This window comes from Haliotis cracherodii, unplaced genomic scaffold (assembly GCF_022045235.1).
Source record: "Haliotis cracherodii isolate W230 unplaced genomic scaffold, xgHalCrac1.p SCAF_6, whole genome shotgun sequence".
NCBI classification, from domain to species: domain Eukaryota; kingdom Metazoa; phylum Mollusca; class Gastropoda; order Lepetellida; family Haliotidae; genus Haliotis; species Haliotis cracherodii.
The window spans coordinates 64,143,100-64,159,362 of record NW_027266319.1 but is presented as its reverse complement, the minus strand read 5'-3'; the positions used below and the strand labels follow the sequence as shown (position 1 = coordinate 64,159,362).

Here is a 16,263-nt window from a genome sequence, read left to right as displayed (position 1 = left end):
TAACAAAATGGCTTATGACTTCCTTTTCAATAATCATTAACAGGCTTATGGTTGTCAAGTTGCAATTTTGTTTAAACTTATTCCTAAAACCTCTTATTCTTTGTATTCAGACATTATAAACATCACGCTTCTTGGTGCGATTGATCATACAAATGAAGGTAACCTGACTGATGGCTTGCACAGACTCATCACCGAACTTGGGAAAATTCCAGGAAAAGTGGATGTCAAGATTACAACTAACAAACATACAGAAAGGAAGTGAGTGACAAACAGTGAGTGAGTTGGGTTGAGGTCCGTTTTGAACAGTATTCCAGTTATATCAGGCTGTGTCAGCTTAATGTGAGAGGAAATGCCTAAGTGGTGCAGGTCTTAGACGTTTACCATTTTGGTAAAACCCACGAGTACGGGTATGGTGCAAACCAACCTAGAAACATGATCGGGGGAACCCGGTTTCGAAAGGGATGCAACTCTGCATAGCTTATTGCAATGCCAAAGATGACTGAGCCACCCGTGCCCCCGAATGACTAACAGCATGCTGTGAAACCACGACACCAAATAAGGACCTACAATGGCCTTAGTATTTGAGTATTCCGTCTTGCAATGAATATCACGATCCTAACTAAAGTTTGCTTTGAACATTAATTTCAGTTATACTACAACGTACATACAACTCTTTTCTGCTTTGGAGAACGACACGTTTCTGGACAGTGCTTTAGTAAATACGATCTTCGAATCCAACAGTGATGAAGTCCTCAATGAATATCTGCCTCTTCCGTTGTACCCTCCCCGACAAGAAGAGAAGTCGACGGTGAAGGTAAACTACACGATGCCAAGAGAGGTTGTTGTCGATGCCTTGTTTACGTTTATATAACAAAATATGCTATATCTGGCCTTATTTCATAATAAATGCATTGCCTTTTGTAAGGACGTATATTCGTTTGTTTTGTTGTTGTTTGACGCCACACTAAGAAGTATTCCAGCAATATGACGGCGGTCTGAAATTGTCGAGGATCAAGTGATATACAACATGGGCAGCAATCCACGAACTTGGAATACAATGACATGCAATCAGTCTAGTCGACGATCCTGAACACCCGATCCATTTGGTCGGCTCTTATAGGTTGCTGGGATGGTCACGGGTGTATGTAGACAGTAACTGATTATGATTGACTCAATCTTATTCACGGGTTCATTATTCTAATTTTATATGTAAGTTAATGTCGAAACACTTTCTTTGATTAGATCAGTTCAGATCAATACAGGTCAATACGTGCGTGTTTCAGAAACCACATGACAATTGGGACACCGTTCATTATGTGCCGGCCGTTCTTCTTCCTCTAGGCCTTGTCCTAATGACTGTACTCCTTCTGGTGGCTATCTGCATCTGGAGAAGAAAATCGTGAGTGGTACATGACGTTCCCATTGGTTTACATACTGCGTTGTACACAGAGAGGTGTCAATGATGATGAAGAACTTTCTAATCAGGCCTTTTAAATCGATTTAATCCTCCAAGACATATTATATTATGTCTCGAAGCACTGAAACAGTATCCTGTGTCTGACAACATTTATCAGACCCCAACATCCAACACGGGGGTAACGGGTAAGAGAAATGAGGGGCACGGCTGAGGAAAATGTAGACCCACGCAACCATCGAAATTGCAAAAACTTGAAGATATTTTTGTCTTGCATTGTACTGATATATGTCGATATAGGAAGCACACAGTGGGGTTATCAATACTCATTCCATATATCCATCTTGTAGACACATGTACTGAATTGTTAAGCGGACAAATAAAAAAAAACTTGAATAATTTATTACAATGCTCTGGGAAGTAATAAGATTCGAAAAAAAATCATTTTGGTTTTATTATTGAAGTCAACAACTGTTATTTTTCCGGTTTCAAGGGACATGTCGAAATGCACAGACGACGACAACAACGATCAAATCAACTCATTTGAGATGGATGTGCCATGCAACAGGAACCCACAAAGTCCCGGTACCATTTCAGGAAATCTTCAGGGTGCAAGTGTATCTCCAGATGGTAAACCATGTCTTCACTTCCATGACGTACATGAAGGGGCACTCGACACACACTGTGATGACACATCAAACATTCACGGAGCAACTGGAAATATGAACCTTGTCCCATTGAGCCAAGAGGCTGCAAGCGTTTCTCCAGATGACAACGCGCGTCACGGTGACATAACACAACTCGATACTCACCGCCATGCCACATCAAATATCCACAACAGAACTGGAGATATGACCCTTGACCTGTCGAGTCTACATGGTGCAAGCGTGTTGGAATCTGTCAACACGCGTCTTCATGACGAAGTGACATTCGAAGCTCGCCCTCATGTCGCTGCACATCTGCCTGTTGATGTGCTCCACCTGCGTCAGACCATCAACTATGAACCGCTCGATCGTTGTGAGGAGGAGGATACAGAGTACACCGATGACACCGATGTTACCGATGTTGAGAACATCTCAGAGGAAGACCCTTATGTCGATGTTGTTGTTTTACGCACGTAGTTTTAGTTGCCCCAGACGATGTATTGTCAACTAATAAGAATAACGAAAGGACATGTGTATCGTCAGTGTCAGTGGATATTCAGTGATCCATTCATATATTTTTTCGACAGTTATTTGGTCATACCCCGAATTTCGGTGAAAATGCAAGACTGGTTATTCTCTCTGAGGTGGACGTTTTATGTATATTTGACACACTTCTCTTTGCTAAATCAGCTCTTAACGTTAATTATAGTTAACATAAACACTGCATTTGATGCTATTCTGATCTGATATACTATAGATATGTAAGACATTAAAAGCATCTCTGCCATGAGACTGATGGAGGACTGGGATGTCAACAACGCACTGTCATCGCAACTATCCGAGTGTGTCAGAAGCGGTTGATAGCTCAGTGGTTGAAGTGTTGACTTGCACGGCGGCTGACCGGGTTCTCATCCCATGATGAGCACATGGTTTGAACACAATATGTAGGATCTGTTTGCATGTGATGTAATGAATATGGGACACTAAAACATTAATGCCAGAATATGTTTTGTCAGCTTACCTGGGCTGGGTAGCCTGTTGTGTGAGTGTCAGCTCGTTACGCCAAAGACCTGTGTTCGATTACCCAATTGGGTACAATGCGTGATATGGATGGAATAGTGCTTAACGCGATGTAAAACCGAACTCGCTTCGACCTTACCCAGCCATTTATTAATACTGATAATTTTCTTATATTTACTGATCCGGATTGATATGGAGACTAGTTTGTAAAAAGGGATCAATTACATGGATCAATTACATGATGTACATATTGTATCAGCTATATACCAAAACTTTCAAGTCATCTGTGCAGTAGAGTTTATGCCTTTAGCGATGTAGTTCTATTTGCGTCACGTCATTAAGATGTAACTGTCATGTATAAATAGTAACATATGTGTAGCCTCTGTAGTTTCACTTACGCATTAAAGGCAGTTTATTCTATTGATAGCGGACTCATTCTGTCATGTTCTAAAGCTTAGAGTGAACTGTTGCTTTGGCAAGCGAAGTGGGATGTAACAGAGGACATATGTGGCTTGTTTCAATCTTAATAAATTATGGGAATATCACTTCATGTCATGACGTTTTCAATAACGTTTTGGGGTTTAACACCCCTTTGAGCAGTATTTCAGTTATAACACGGGTGTCAACTTCATGTGTGAGGAATGCCCGAAGTGATGCAGATATTGTGTAAATCCATCTGCTTTACATGACGACTAATGGCTACACCTTACCCCATCATCAAACGAGTAGAAGGCGTACCACGGACATGGTCGACACATTTATTGTTTTGGGGATGCTCTTCCGAATATTGGGGGCGGCCGGGTAGCCTCGTGGTTCAAGTGTTCGGTCGTCAGGCCGAAGACCTGGGTTCGATTCCCGACATGGATACAATGTGTGAAGCCCATTTCTGTTTTCCCCCGCCGTGATATTGCTGGAATATTGTTTAGCAATAGTGGCGTAAAACCATACACACTCCTAATATTGTGTTTTGTGCCATCATGTCTTCTCCATAAGAGCCAGTTAAAAAGAATCTGGTGATTATTCAATGGGTGGCATGGTTATCAGTGTGTTATTGTTCATGCTGTCTAGCATTGGCTTGTCTGGTCCCTAGCGATTTACAGGCCGCCGTGATAGAGCTGCCGTATTGCTGAGTGCGACGTGACACAACTCTCACGTAATCAAAAGATGTTATGTTACAAGTTTACTTTCATAGCTGTTTTTGTCAACACACAATTCAGTCAGATCACTTCCACCTTCGGGCGCCATGAATACAATAACACTTCGCAGTGAGGACGCTCTCTTTGTTTGGCGACTGCAGTAAACAGCAACAGGCGACCAGGACATATGAGGTATGGTTCCCACGGCTAGTATTTACACTTGCTGAGCAAGATATTACTGCAAATGCCAAAATGGACTTCATCATGAATTTGAATTTGACAGATATGAGTAATGGAAGTAAATATTTCCCACAAATATTTCCTCAAGCTCGATGACACATTGTTGTATCAGAAGGCTGAGGAAATATTAAACACGGACCCACATTCACCCTGGTGCGAATTCAGTAATGATTTAGTCACGTGTAACATACGTCACAACAGATATGCGCCTGGACGTCAGTAGTCTCCGGTAATCTCTTGGGGTTTAGATATCAGTTGACCGGACAGTGACAACCCTCCATCCAGAACAGCTCTGATGACGACTCATGGATATGATGTCTACTTGTAGATGCGTGCCAGCACACTGTTTGGGTGTGCTTTTTGGGCTCTGGCTGCACAGTGAAATTATAACTCGTTTTATTGTATATAATTCACATACACGGAGTTTGAAAAATAAACAAGAAAGCTATTCACCAAACGGTGTATTTGTACGGTTTTTATTCAAATCTTCAAAGCAGTGAACCGCCTTAGCTCTAGGTTCTTGTTTGTCGATTTATCCGTTTTTCGAGACAAGCAGAGTACCGATACAAGACTATTAAGGTGACCAGAAGTGACACCTCCTTAAACGAGATAATCGGGTTCGACTTAACTAGGTTTAACTTTAAACTGATAAAGTGTCCTCTTTCTCGTTACGCAAAATGGGATTCAGGTATGCCTAGTCAGTAAAGTGTTGGTTCATCACGCATGAGTTTGGGTTCAATTCCCAACATGGGTTCAATGTATGGATACCATTTATGGTGACCTCCCAGCACCCGCTGTGATATGGTTGGACATTGCTAAAACCAGCGCCCATAGTAATTGATACTTTGGTGATTAATTTATGTATTTTGAAATGAGTATTGGAAATGATATACTTTCAAAATGAAACACACAAACGAAGTGTAAAGGTAAAGTGTCATATCAATCCAAGACTCATCCATTTTTACAAACCCTATTCAACAAACTCAGCTTGGTATGCTTTAAAATGATGTCAATTTTCTACGAGAGATGATGAACGTGTAACGTTTCTGATCAGAATCCAGACCTTTTTCATGCCCAGTTAATTCTTCAAAATGTTCCCGACTAAGAGATGCCTACTATATTGACTTTGTGACGCGTGGTGAATCAATGAAAATCCTTAATCATATGTATTTTATTAACAGTTTCCTTTGTGGAGGCAGTTGAAGGTTTTCCTGATCTTGGATCATCTTCGAGGCTCTCCCGTCCCCTCTTATATGGCTAGTAAAGTGCAAACTATTATTGCGTCCTCGACATATTAAGTCAATTCCCGAGAAAAAAAATATAACAATCGTAGAAATTACTTAAATGTCAAGGAAACGAGCTGAAATCATACCATTGATCTTGACATGGTGTTTCCTTAAAATAACGATTAATATCCTGTAACAAGCTTTTAATGACTTACATCCTGTTTCAGTACCATAAACGTCGAAACCCTATTTGTCCGGCAGCTGGCGGGGGAATAAATCCACCGGGTTTGTCTAAGCAACATACATCCGTACATACGAACATCTAACATGCGTTTACTTTAAAATATGAAATAAACAATTGATAGTAAGGGTGACACTGTACACAATTTTGTGTTATTTGTCCCAAATGCGACTGAAAAATCCGAGGAGGAGGAAGGCAAACTGGGCGCCGGCCCGACGTAGAAATTGCTCAGTGCGTTTAAGAACGGGAACCTGTTTTAACCCCACTGAAGTTAATTTCCTCAGTGGCAGATATTGTCGTTTGGTGGACGATTTCGCCTGACATTTTTACCGTGTGAACGCTATTGCCGTTTGTTTACTTGCTCTTGAATAGTGGAGAGAATCATCCTCTGAAGGTGAAACCATGTCTGCATGGAGGGCTGTTAATCCTTTCAGCTGGAGATACTTGGTGACAGCGCGGTAGCCAATTGTGTTCATTTTCATCAGCAGAGAATACCTAGCCGCTTTGATGCCTGCAGAAATATGCTGCCTGGTTGTGTGTGTGGTTCAACTGCAGCCTGTAAGCGTGATATACTTAGTACATGCAATTGAAATATAAGAGTGTACTATACATCCTTCGTAATAAGGCTAAAAACGTTTCAGCCACCCCTGGTGAGTAGAGTCACAATTCAATGCAAGTCACTGCGTTAGGTTCTGTCGGTGACATTTACCGCAGTAAGGGGAGAAAATATACCCCCACAGCTGAAACGCATAACCATTTTGTGTTGGAAGCAACAAACATTCACTTCGTCATCAGAACACTTGATAAATGATGACAAGGCACAAAGGACACGTGTCCAATATGAAGACGAATGTCCAGGTCATGAGCCATTAGCGTGAAGTATTGTCTGTCACCTCCTGCTCATGGACGAACGGATCGCACGGTGGCGAATATTATCTCACTCGGCCGGTGGTGTTGCTGTGTATTGGGTTCAGGATGATCACTGCGCTGCCACTACCAAACCTGTTTGCGGCTAAACCTTTATGGTGACATCGGGCCATCATAAATCTTCCATCTGCTCGATGCAGCATAAATCTCGACTCGTCATATGCTGTTGACGGTGTTGTTGCGATCCTGGGCAAGCAACGAGGTGATCCCGACTTAGGCTATGCGGGGTATAATGGTGTTCGTGCCAATAACAAAGTCTAACAGATGGTGCTGATGAGGTTGTTCCGGTTTGCACGGTAGGCTGAGGCATGAAAATACCAGCTATTGCAAGAGAATATCACATTGAAAAAAAATAATTAGGTGGAGCGATGTTTCTGCTTGTCCATTTGAGGTGACATGAAATACATAATCGCGTTACCATTAGCTTTCCGTTTTTAACTTTAGATACAAGGTTATGATACATAATCAAAATGTGCATAAATGTATTCTTTCTATGTACGATATGTACATATATCATCTGATAGTTTGAGAATAGTTTATGGAGGAAGAACGAATGTGCAATAGAACACGCCGACCATTTCACCTTCCGTGTTAATTTCTTTATGGTCGTTTGCAAATTGTGAACATAGATTTGTTCATCATGTACACTAGTCCTTTTAGTAAACTTTTGGGATAAGACATTTAGGCAAGAAGTAGGCATCCCAATGCGCACCAATTGTGCTCACCTTCTTGTGGATTTGTTTCTTTATGCATATGAATCGGCATTTCTGATCGAATTGGCAAAGTCAAAACAAGGTAATTAGTCCAAAAGTTTAACTTAAGCATCAGGTATATCGATGATCCTTATCGTTCAGTAACCATCAAATAGCCAATCCCCTTCCACTGATATACCCACCTGAACTACGAATGAAGGAGACCAGTGCATACTCTTTCTACCCAAATTTCAAAAAGAGCGTCATGCGACTCTTGCACGGTGTGTTTGATGAAGTTTACAACATTCAAGACCTTGGTGAAGCTTTCAAAAAGCTTTATGGTGGACATGTGGAGGTCCTTTCCAAATTTGACGCATAAGTGACAGAAATGATGTCCGATGCAATTGCACATTTTGACTTTACCAGATGTTCCCGTGTTTTTTCAGGCGAACAACTGACTTGCCTTTGCATGTGTTTGCCACCGATGGGGCAGGATACGCTCACCTTTTCACGAACACCTGGTTTCATCACTATTCGATAGTGATTCATGAACACATGATCATGATATAGTCGGAATCGTACAATCGACTCTGCTTTATGCAGAGATTTCTATTGGATATAGTGAATACTGACGGCAAACTTTTTCTCACGTGACTTTGAAAGGCTTATCCCTGGCTTCCGGCGGATATCACAAGCCTTTCAAAGTCACGTGAGAAAAAACGGGATCTCGTCCTTGATTCTCTGAGCGAAGAAGAACAGACAAGTATAGTAAGTGTGTAAAACAGTTTACTCCACAATAAAAATAAAACGTCTTGGTCCTGGAAATGTGTCACACCTGTCAATCTGATCATCAGATCATGCACCAGAGTTCCGAGTCACAAAGTCAATTTGTAAACTTGAACACAGATGTGGTCCACCCATACACACATGTATCATGATCCCGTTGAAAGAACAACCAGAACAGCAATAGGTACCATGATCCCCTTGAAAAAACTAGAACAGGAACAGGTACCATGACCCCCTTGAAAGAACACGTTTAGACCTTATTTCAGTTTACGAAATAAAATTTACACACATCTGTCTCTATCATTAAGGTATATTGATATATACAAGATCTCTGCATCAATACCCTTGGGTTGTGTGGAAATATCCCCAATATCCCATGTCAGGGTAGTTACAATGTGTGACCAGGTCGATTGTATGTCACTGTACCCCAGACACTGGATTGTTTACAGTCACCGTGATATTGCTGGCCTTAAAACAACTGTTACATTAACTAACTTTTTCACTCTATTTCTTCAATATGATGGACTACTAGTAGCTAACAGACGAAACAAGTGAAACTCACTGTCAGTCACAGCAGCTAAAAGGCAGATACTTGTGGATGCGATCATTAGATACATCAGTCTGCGTTAAAAGGACGTCGCGTTTGCTACCGGATCTGCACCTGGTAACTGTAGCACACATATAAGTTTTAAAGGGATATGAAGACAAGGGGAAGACGTGGATGTGTGACTTTACTTCCCTGCCTGTTGACTATCAGGGTAGGTGTTGAATACATCTACAGAAGCCGACCAGTAACCGACGTATCCATATATCATACAGTATTCTGAGGATAAATTTACTTAGCCTCTTCAATGTTCTGCATGGAGGTCATTTGCACTTTTTGGTAATCAAACCTATTAGTTCCTCTCTTTATACTTAAGCAATGTACGAGGTCGTTCTATTTGTGCCTTGTAATTTATACATAACTGTAATGTATACAATATTAACATATGTGGAACCTTTTCAGTTTTACGGCGCATAAACGAAAGTCAGTTTATTATAGTTTTAGAAGACTCATGTTCTATAGATCAGAGTGAACAGTTTCTTTGTCAATCACAGAGGGATTAACAGATGACAAAGGTGGCGTTTTTAAAAATAATAAATAATGGGAATGTCACATTATCAAAACTTTGTGGAAACATATTCCTCATCCGTCAAGTAACTGGAGCACAATACCAATGTCAATGTCATCCTCAATGGATATATCGCGATGGCCGTTGGCAAATATGGAAGATAATATTGACCCGGCGGCTGATGGCTGAGTTGAACACCACTTAGAGCAGTCCTTTAGTTATAACATGGCGCTTCAGCTTAACGTGTGAGGAATGGTGTGTGAGGAAGTGATGCAGATCTTGTCTTGTGTACATTCATTGACAATATATTTTCTTTTCATGACGATAAATAACTACATCTTACCCCACCGTCAGACGAGCAAAATGTGCACCAATGATATTGACTTCCTCATAATTATATATTTTCTACCCGATAAGGGCAGATTACAGCCTTTAACATTCACGTTGGTCTGCTAGTCCGCTAGGACAAGACTAAGAAATCATGATGAGGACAAGTGTATATTCATTGCTGTTAGTTCTCGCTGACTAGTAACATTTGATGATTTTATTCTGATTATATAATTCTCAGTGCTTTACTGACAGAAACTGTAAACATATGTAGCTCTACAAGGAACAATATTAAATTATGTATGTCCGTGGTTCAAGGAAGGGCATTGTCATTGTTGTGCTGTGTCCTTCTCATAAACTTTCGAAACATTACAATATCCGCCATGGAGGGGGTACTCAGATGGAGCTGAGCCCCAGGCCAAGAATCCTAAACAATCGAACAGAAATAGTAGTCTACCACTTTATTGCCTATTTTGTGTTTGCTTATAGAATGTGTACATATCATCGTAACCAGAAGTGTTCAGTGTCTTTCTGGCATTAAGCTTTCAAATCTATCGCACAAACTCAGAATACCGCTTTGATAGCATGATGGGGCGTTTTCATATATTCGAGCACTGACTGGTTGATCAATGCATTGACTCATCTAACAGTTCCACACGTTAAAACTAACTAGGGATATACCAAGTGCTGTACAGGATTGTTTTAAGCATAAGTAATGCATGTGAAATAAATTTACCAAATACAAAAAACAAAATGTGAGCATGTTTTGATCTTGATAAAATAGTAGTTTCATGTTTCTCTTTTGTCATGGTTTAGCAGGACTAGCTACTAACTCTGATGACTAGTGAGATAAGGTTTCCACCGTTATCAAACTGGAGTGGTGTAAGAGACGTCCCTACATGCAATAAACCAGAAGTTGGTATCCATAAAGTTGTACGTCTCCTTACTTACTCACCAACTTCTAGAATATCAATCAAACAGTAAGGTTTCCACCAATCCTCTGGACAATTCTCATACAAAAGTATTTCTTAGGCTGCGACTAACGAGGATCTTATGGTAATACCGTCTGTGACCTGGTCATCAGTGTGTGATCGTTTCCCTCATGCTATCTATCACTGGTTTGTCTCTTCCAGGCCGCCCTGATATAGTCGGAATGTTACTGACAGTAGAGTGAAACAACACTCACAAAATCACTCTTTCCATAGCTGCCACAACCGTGTCCCTATGCTGTTCCCTATAAACGATTTTGATATTGACTTGTCGCTACAAAGAGCTTCGGACTGTCCCATAGCGTTTTCCTAAAAGGTCCCTGCACTGTATATGCTTGAGCTAAGTGCATGCATCGTCATCTAACGACAAATGAATCATGATTCACTTCCGAAGACACTGGCTTTCAAATACTAGGACTTATATTTTAGATCGAATAACAAGATATTTACTTTTTGAGTTGTAAACCGGACTGAAAAATATTTTTTATCCTCAATTGAGTGAATGACTCAGGAGATAGACCTCCAGTGATTTGAAGTTTGAGATAGTTCATTGTAGAATCAATACCTCGATAATGTTATTGTCAATAGAATCACCCTGATGTGTGGCTGAATGCCTCCGTATTTTAGGCCTACTTGCAGACGAGATGGAGATGGCGATAAATATTAGTCACAAAAAGATTAGTTAACAATATATTGTCATAAATAAATTTCTTTATGGATTATCAGCTTGATATGGGAAACACACCCAAATTGAAACAGGCCTCAGACGTTTACCACTTAAAATGAAACTAATGAGCACGGATATGGTGCTGACAAAAAATGGGTACATATCATGGCGAGTATTGGATTCGAAACCACGATCACAAGATTTTGACATGATGACGGAACGTTGCACAGCGTTATGCGCCGCCTTAAACATTTTGGCCACCCCAGGCACCTTGCCTCCTATTGACCAAGGAAGCTAACAGATATAAGCTGATATAATAAATCACCTCAGTTCATATGAAAGAGCTCATTTGGAAGTGTTATGAGGTAAGACCGTATGAAACATAGTGCCTGTGAGAATAAAATATGTATGGGTATGGAAATATTTTCTACAGCATTAAAAACTGGACTTGGTAGATTAAATATAACACTTACGTACGTGGTTGCATTCTAATCATTATCAAAACTTGTTTGCATCATAAACTTGCCTTGTATGACTAAATGCAAGTATGGATAAACACAACATTGTCCCATAGGGAAACGTGTCATGACCAACAGTAAACAATCTAACATATTTAAGAATAGGCGTGTACCCGTTACTAAAAAATAGATACACGATTTACGATGTATTTGGATTGAACACAATCATTTTATAATAGTAATATAGTATATACAAATGTCGTTAACAGCATGTGAAAACTGACGCTAAGCTGGACATTCGGTTCATCAGTTACTGGTCAGATGGGAAAGAAATCAACGGGCATTGTTGTGACAATCATCTCACCAATTGGTGCAATGATGAATGTGACCCAAAGTTTACCCTGTGCATTGATGGGTAAGTACCCTGGAATGAGTGGACAGTGTTGTGACAGTGAAGCTCGTTCTTTGTGTATTGATTAATGAGTTAATGTTTATCTTGTGTATTGATGGGTAGGTACTTTTTATATATTTATTAACAAACTATTGAGTGAGACATGTTCATTTAGGGACAGTTTTCTAGTCGTATGCTATCGTATCTCGTGTACAAAAAATGATCCGGACCCCTGTTGCCATTAATATATCAGGTTAAGTACATCACACAAAGGTTATTTTAATGTTGTCTTTCTGATTCTTCTGTGAAAATAGTTTAGGTATTTCCTTGCTCGTGTTGAGGTACCACGGTGTATTAGTAATAGAGGGGGTGACGCGATTCACTGTGCAGAGTTGCGTTCCTTGGGCACGCCAGAAACCTATGATTGTGGGTTCGAATCCCGGTTCGCCCCAGTTATGTTTCTAGATTTGTCAAGACCATACCTGTGCTCGTGGGTTTCACTGAAGTGGTAAACGTCTGAGACCTGCATCGCTTCGGGCTTTCCTCCCACATTAAACTGACACGCCGTGATATATATAGAATACTGTTAAAAGCGGCGGTAACCACAACTCACTCACTCACTATTAGCAATAGTATCACCTTGACTGTGTTTGTCACGTTTTTTCTGTACTTAAAACAATTTGGGGGCTATTTTTTAATTAATGTTTTCTTGTCTTCATTGAAATTCCTGCATTCTGGTTTGCTGATCACGTGTTATTGCATTCATTTCCCAGTAAATGTCTTCGGGTTGCATTTCTAACTCGCATTTTTCCAACTGTGTGCCGGTAACTGACCATGTCATTTGAAACATTCGCCAAATTTCCCCTGACATATTTGTTCCGGCTCGTTACAGTCTGTCTGTTGCAGTTTAACTATTGTATGTTTTCGTTGTCGAATTTAATTATAAGCATTGACTGAGTATTTTTGACAGTTCATTGAGGTATTTACTTTATTTAGTAAAATAATATAGTGAATTTACGCTTTTGGTTTACAATATGTAGGAGGGGAAAATGACGTGTTTTTAATGTAGAGTTATGTTACCTGTAGATTTGACAGTATCAAACACCAATTCTCTGTTATTCCAGGCCAGACGGAAGAGCGCCGTGCTCTCTTTATGAGGGGACCACAAACTACATAGATAACCATAACACGATCCACTTTGGAAGCAGCATTCTAGGAACAGCGAATCTTATCATCATACCTGTGCCCAAAGCAGTACCGGTAGGAGTATCACCTAAACCTAAATTTGTACACTCAGTGGTAAAATACACTCATGTCAGATTTTATTGTAAATCTTCAAGCCACATGTAAGAACCAAGTGACAGTTCCGTGAATGTTGATAATGAAACTAACAGACACAGGTCTCACCATGCCACGTCATAGATTAGGCTCAATGTCTGCAAGCGTCATTCTACATATTTAGAAGAAAGGCAATACATGTATCAAGTGAATGATTAAGTAATAAGTGAGCACGGGTGGCCCTGTCGTTTAAGGCGCCGCGATTCGCTGTGCAGAGTTGCGTCACTTTGGCACACAGAAACTTATAATTTTGGGTTCGAATCCTGATTCGCCTCGATTGTGTTTCTAGATTTGTAAGCACCATACCCGTGCTCGTGGGTTTCACCGAAGTGGTAAACGTCTGATGAGACATGCATCACTTAGGGCTTTCCTGCACACATTGAGCTGACATGCCGCGATATAACTAGAATACTGTTAAAAGCGGCTTTAAACATAACTCACTCATTAAGTAATAACATATTTTTTAGCTTAGCTGGAATATTCCTGTCTGTAGTGTTAAACAACAAACTAAGAAGAGAATATACATTTTCTTTTCTCCAGTTCTCAATAGAAATAACGGTGCAGGTGTTTGACAATGATGACACCTCCAGTGACGACCACATGGACACACTCTCCAAGCGGATCAGCATCCGGGCCGCTGCTACAGAACAGACAGCCGTTTACACCCCATACACAGTGTGGGGAAGAACAAAGTGAGTCAGACTAAGACATAACTGGAATGATACAATAGTTAGGTTGGGGGCCAGAACAAAACTTTGAACAGATCGAATAATTTGCCATGTTGTCTATTCTATGGATACCATTGGGGTTTTAAATGATGGTCGGTCTAGCATCAGCATAATGTTAATCTGACTGATGCATCTAAACCTCAGGGCCATTTGATTAGCACCTAAGGTTTACTTATAACGGTGTTTGGCTGATGTTACAACATAAAGAGGCTAGTCATTGGCACATGGGTGATTCTGTAACAGGAGCGGTTTTAATCTTAGCGCAGATTGATGGTGCAGGGTGGATTGTTACAAAGAAAAGATGATGTGAATGAGAAACGTTTGTGTCCGAAATATTTCAGTCGAGTTGCCGGAGCAATTAACATTGAAATGGTGTCTGCTCTGAGGGATGTTGACGGAATAATTGGGTTGTTTCTGCCTTGCATGTTTCTGTACTCCGCCGACTGCCCCAGGGAATCCAAATGAAGCTATTAAGCGTAGTTGCACACCACGCTGTCTCTAGTACGACAGGGCACAGGCTCATCTAAGACCACCTCCGAGTTGTCGTCATAAATCTGAAACCATTTACTTCGAATATTTTCTGAATAATTCAAATGACCTCCCCTTACCATTACCAGGTTGTGGAACAATATTGCATTACACCTATCGACCATAACCCAGAGCTTATTGTATAGAACCCGACTGTTTCATATACAATTTGTTTCCTTTTTGTTATAAACAAATTGAAGCAATTGTGGCAGTGGTTATATGATCAGGCACCTAAATCAAAGTGCCTTCATTTGAATTTGCACAGCAAGATGAGAGAACAAGATGACAAACTGAAATGTTTGGATTGAATTATTTTTTCAGGTTACAGATTGAGGTCCGTGCCTACTGCGACCCAGACTGGTACGGGTCAGTGTGTGAGAAATATTGCAAGGCCACTACTCACCAGAATCATTACACGTGCCACGCACACACAGGAGCAAAAGTGTGCTTTGAAGGTATTTTCAGAGTGAGTGAGTGAGTTGGGTTTAACGCCGCTTTTAACAGTATTCCAGTTATATCACAGCGTGTCAGCTTAATGTGGGAGGAAAGCCCAAAGTGAGACGTTTACCACTTCGGTGAAACCCACGAGCACAGGTATGGTGCTGACAAACCTAGAAACATAATTAGGGCAAACCGGGATTCGAACCCACAATCATATGTTTCTGGCGTGCCCAAGGGACGCAACTCTGCACAGCGAATCGCGGCGCCTTAGACGACAGTGCCACCCGTGCCCCCGTATTTTCAGAAGGTTGATGTCAATGTTGAGTTTGTTACTGCATTATGCATTAAATTTCAAAAGAAAGCACCATTGTGTTTGTTTTGTATTACGACCCTTTCGCATTAAAGTGGTTCCAATGTACATTGTACATTGAGACCCAGTTATCCGTTCGATCGGATTAGTTCATTCATGATTAATGATTCATCGAGATGGAGTAAAATCCATGTCCATATTTAGACATTCATGTTACACTGGTCATAAAGTGGTTTTCAGAACTTACGGTGTCCCGATTAGCAGGGCATGTGATGCTTCATTTCCATTACTGAAATTGCAGGTTGGGAGGGCGATAACTGCGATCAGGACATCGATGAATGCGCAGGAAGTAACATGTGTCAACATGGAGGCAGTTGTACAAATACACCCGGAAGGTTTGAGTGCATTTGTATTGAGGGGATCAAAGGTGAGTAGACTATCGGATATCAATCTACATTTGGATTCCTAAGAGGAACAGGCCACACAGCATATCATCTTGCGAGTCTATGGTTACATGTGAAATTCGTGTCCCCCTCATTGGTATGATAGTAATACATAGTTTCAACAACGGCCTAAAATCTCTATATGCTGGCAGAGATGGGGTGGGGAGTGCAAGGTTCCTACTCCCCACACAGCCTCCCCTATAAC

The 16,263-nt window shown here is 40.7% G+C and overlaps 1 protein-coding gene across 1 annotated transcript in view; it reads left to right on the top strand.

Moving 5' to 3' along the window:
• The window catches only part of LOC139446591 (uncharacterized), a 31,292-nt gene that overhangs the window by 10,351 nt on the left and 4,678 nt on the right, over nt 1-16,263 (top strand). Inside the window, exons 9-15 of the mRNA XM_071227878.1 lie at nt 111-258; nt 649-814; nt 1,284-1,399; nt 1,908-2,531; nt 13,395-13,530; nt 14,149-14,300; nt 15,186-15,238. Coding sequence (XP_071083979.1) covers nt 111-258; nt 649-814; nt 1,284-1,399; nt 1,908-2,531; nt 13,395-13,530; nt 14,149-14,300; nt 15,186-15,238 — 1,395 coding nt within the window. The remainder of the gene's footprint in view (nt 1-110; nt 259-648; nt 815-1,283; nt 1,400-1,907; nt 2,532-13,394; nt 13,531-14,148; nt 14,301-15,185; nt 15,239-16,263) is intronic.